This window comes from Chiloscyllium plagiosum, unplaced genomic scaffold (assembly GCF_004010195.1).
Source record: "Chiloscyllium plagiosum isolate BGI_BamShark_2017 unplaced genomic scaffold, ASM401019v2 scaf_22134, whole genome shotgun sequence".
NCBI lineage: Eukaryota > Metazoa > Chordata > Chondrichthyes > Orectolobiformes > Hemiscylliidae > Chiloscyllium > Chiloscyllium plagiosum.
In genome coordinates, this window is record NW_025197217.1 from 2,889 (window position 1) to 5,034 (window position 2,146).

The 2,146-nt window shown below is 50.8% G+C and overlaps 1 protein-coding gene across 1 annotated transcript in view; it reads right to left on the bottom strand.

Moving 5' to 3' along the window:
• The window catches only part of LOC122545922 (coatomer subunit alpha-like), a 3,600-nt gene extending 1,474 nt beyond the window's left edge, over positions 1 to 2,126 (bottom strand). Inside the window, exons 1-5 of the mRNA XM_043684792.1 lie at positions 1,912 to 2,126; positions 1,238 to 1,351; positions 977 to 1,050; positions 779 to 859; positions 418 to 494 (exon numbers count right to left, since the gene is read on the bottom strand). Of these exons, the coding sequence (XP_043540727.1) occupies positions 418 to 494; positions 779 to 859; positions 977 to 1,050; positions 1,238 to 1,351; positions 1,912 to 2,110 (545 nt within the window). The 5' untranslated portion in view covers positions 2,111 to 2,126. The remainder of the gene's footprint in view (positions 1 to 417; positions 495 to 778; positions 860 to 976; positions 1,051 to 1,237; positions 1,352 to 1,911) is intronic.
• Positions 2,127 to 2,146: the final 20 nt, after the last annotated feature.

The window sequence follows — 2,146 nt, forward strand, 5'->3', positions numbered from 1 at the left end:
ACACACACACACACAGAGGTATGGGGAGGAGGCAGGGAACAAGAAAGGGATGGGGACACGAGATGACAGAGAAGTGTCCGGGGGGCAAAGAAGGGAAACAGAAGGGATTGAGAGGGTGGGAGAAGGTAGAGAAAGGAGTCCGGGGAGGAACAGGGCAAGCAGGGGTGAGGGGCAGAGAGAGAGATGACAAACACATCAGAATACATTTCCAAAACAAACCCAGCTGATGGTGCTCCCATGCCACTGGCTCCCAGCTATCCTCGCTCCCTCCCTTCCACAATGACCTCCCCGAGGTCTCTGGGATCAGCCCTCGCACACACCAACAGTCAACCCATTGACCTCAGATCCCCGGACCTCCCAAACCCACTACAATCAAATCCCACCAACCAGCAAGCTACCCCAACTCCCACAACTTACCAGACACATGTCCTGGACTGCCAATTCCAAATTCGGATAGTTTGATCATCGGAAGCACTCAGGATCCATGGATATTCCTGTTGGGAAGATTAAACCAATTTATTCCCATTCCTGTGGGGAGAACTCTCATTTAGACCACACTTGGAGCACCGTGCACAGTTCTGGTCTCCGTCTCCCTCAGTTAGACCACACTTGGAGCACCGTGCACAGTTCCGGTCTCCGTATCCCACAGTTGGACCACACTTGGAGCACCGTGCACAGTTCTTGTCTCCGTATCCCTCAGTTAGACCACACTTGGAGCACCGTGCACAGTTCTGGTCTCTGTATCTCTAGACTTTTCCCCACACCAAATGAAACTCACATGATGAAAGAAGGTGGTGCGGATGTAATCCAGGTGACCGAGCAGGGTGAAGAGGCATCGCCGGAGTTTATAATTCCACACCTACACAAGACGGACAGACATTTCAACAACGCTGAACTAAGAGCAACTCAAAAGATCCACTCTGAAGACAAGAGCTCCTCAGAAGCCTGTCACAACAAAGAAACTGCCAAAACTCACCTTAATCTTGTAGTCATCACCGCCAGAGACAAACAGAGGCTGCTGCTCATGGAAATCAATCCCTCGGACAGGCCCTGCAGACGGGAGAGAGGGTCAGAATGGGAGAGTGTGGGAAAAACAATGCACCAGACAGGGGTAGAGCAGTCACGTTTAACCTCCTGTCTCAAACCTGCACCCCACCATCCGAGTAGAAATCGCTCCCACGACATTGTCCCCCTCCCTCGCACTGTGACAACCGAGCTGATAATCCAAACTGCTCACCGTCATGTTCATCGAATTTATCAATCAGGGTGCACATGCGATAGTCCCAGAGCTGCACCACACCATTGTGCAGACTGGCCAGGATCCAGGGCCGTTTCGGGTGGAAGCTCAGTCCTAACGGGACAAAGGAACAAGTGGTTAGGCAGATCCTCACTCCCGGGTATCTGTTATTCTGTTTTTAACCCACCCTGAACCCCTCGATTAGATTCCAGTCTGTAACTCACTCCCGGGGTATCTGTTATTCTGTATATAACCCACCCTGAACCCCTTGATTAGATTCCACTCTGTAACTCACTCCCGGGGTATCTGTTATTCTGGAAATAACCCACCCTGAAACCCTCGATTAGATTCCAGTCTGTAACTCACTCCCGGGTATCTGTTATTCTGTATATAACCCACCCTGAACCCCTCGATTAGATTCCAGTCTGTAACTCACTCCCAGGAATCTCTTACTCTGTATATATCCCACCCTGAACCCCTCGATTAGATTCCAGTCTGTAACTCCCTCCCCGGAGATCTGTTATTCTGTATATAACCCACCCTGAACCCCTCGATTAGATTCCAGTCTGTAAATCCCTCCCCAGGGTATCTGTTATTCTGTATATAACCCACCCTGAACGCCTCGATTAGATTCTAGCTTTGTTTTGGAGGGTGATTTTGCATCATTGCCTCACCTTTGACCCGAGCAGATTTGGTCTCGAACTTTGTTAGCATGTCTCCGAAGGTCAGGGCACTATCGGTGACTGCCTGGAGGGGGGAGTGAAAGGCAAAGTTGTTGATCAGATTCTCCTTCTGGGCAAACCGCCAGATTCCAACAGAAAGCTGGGACTCCCAATGCACTGGGACCACGCGAGAGCACACAGGGACCCCCATCCACACTTTTTGTCTGTCTGTGTGTGTCTCCCTCTC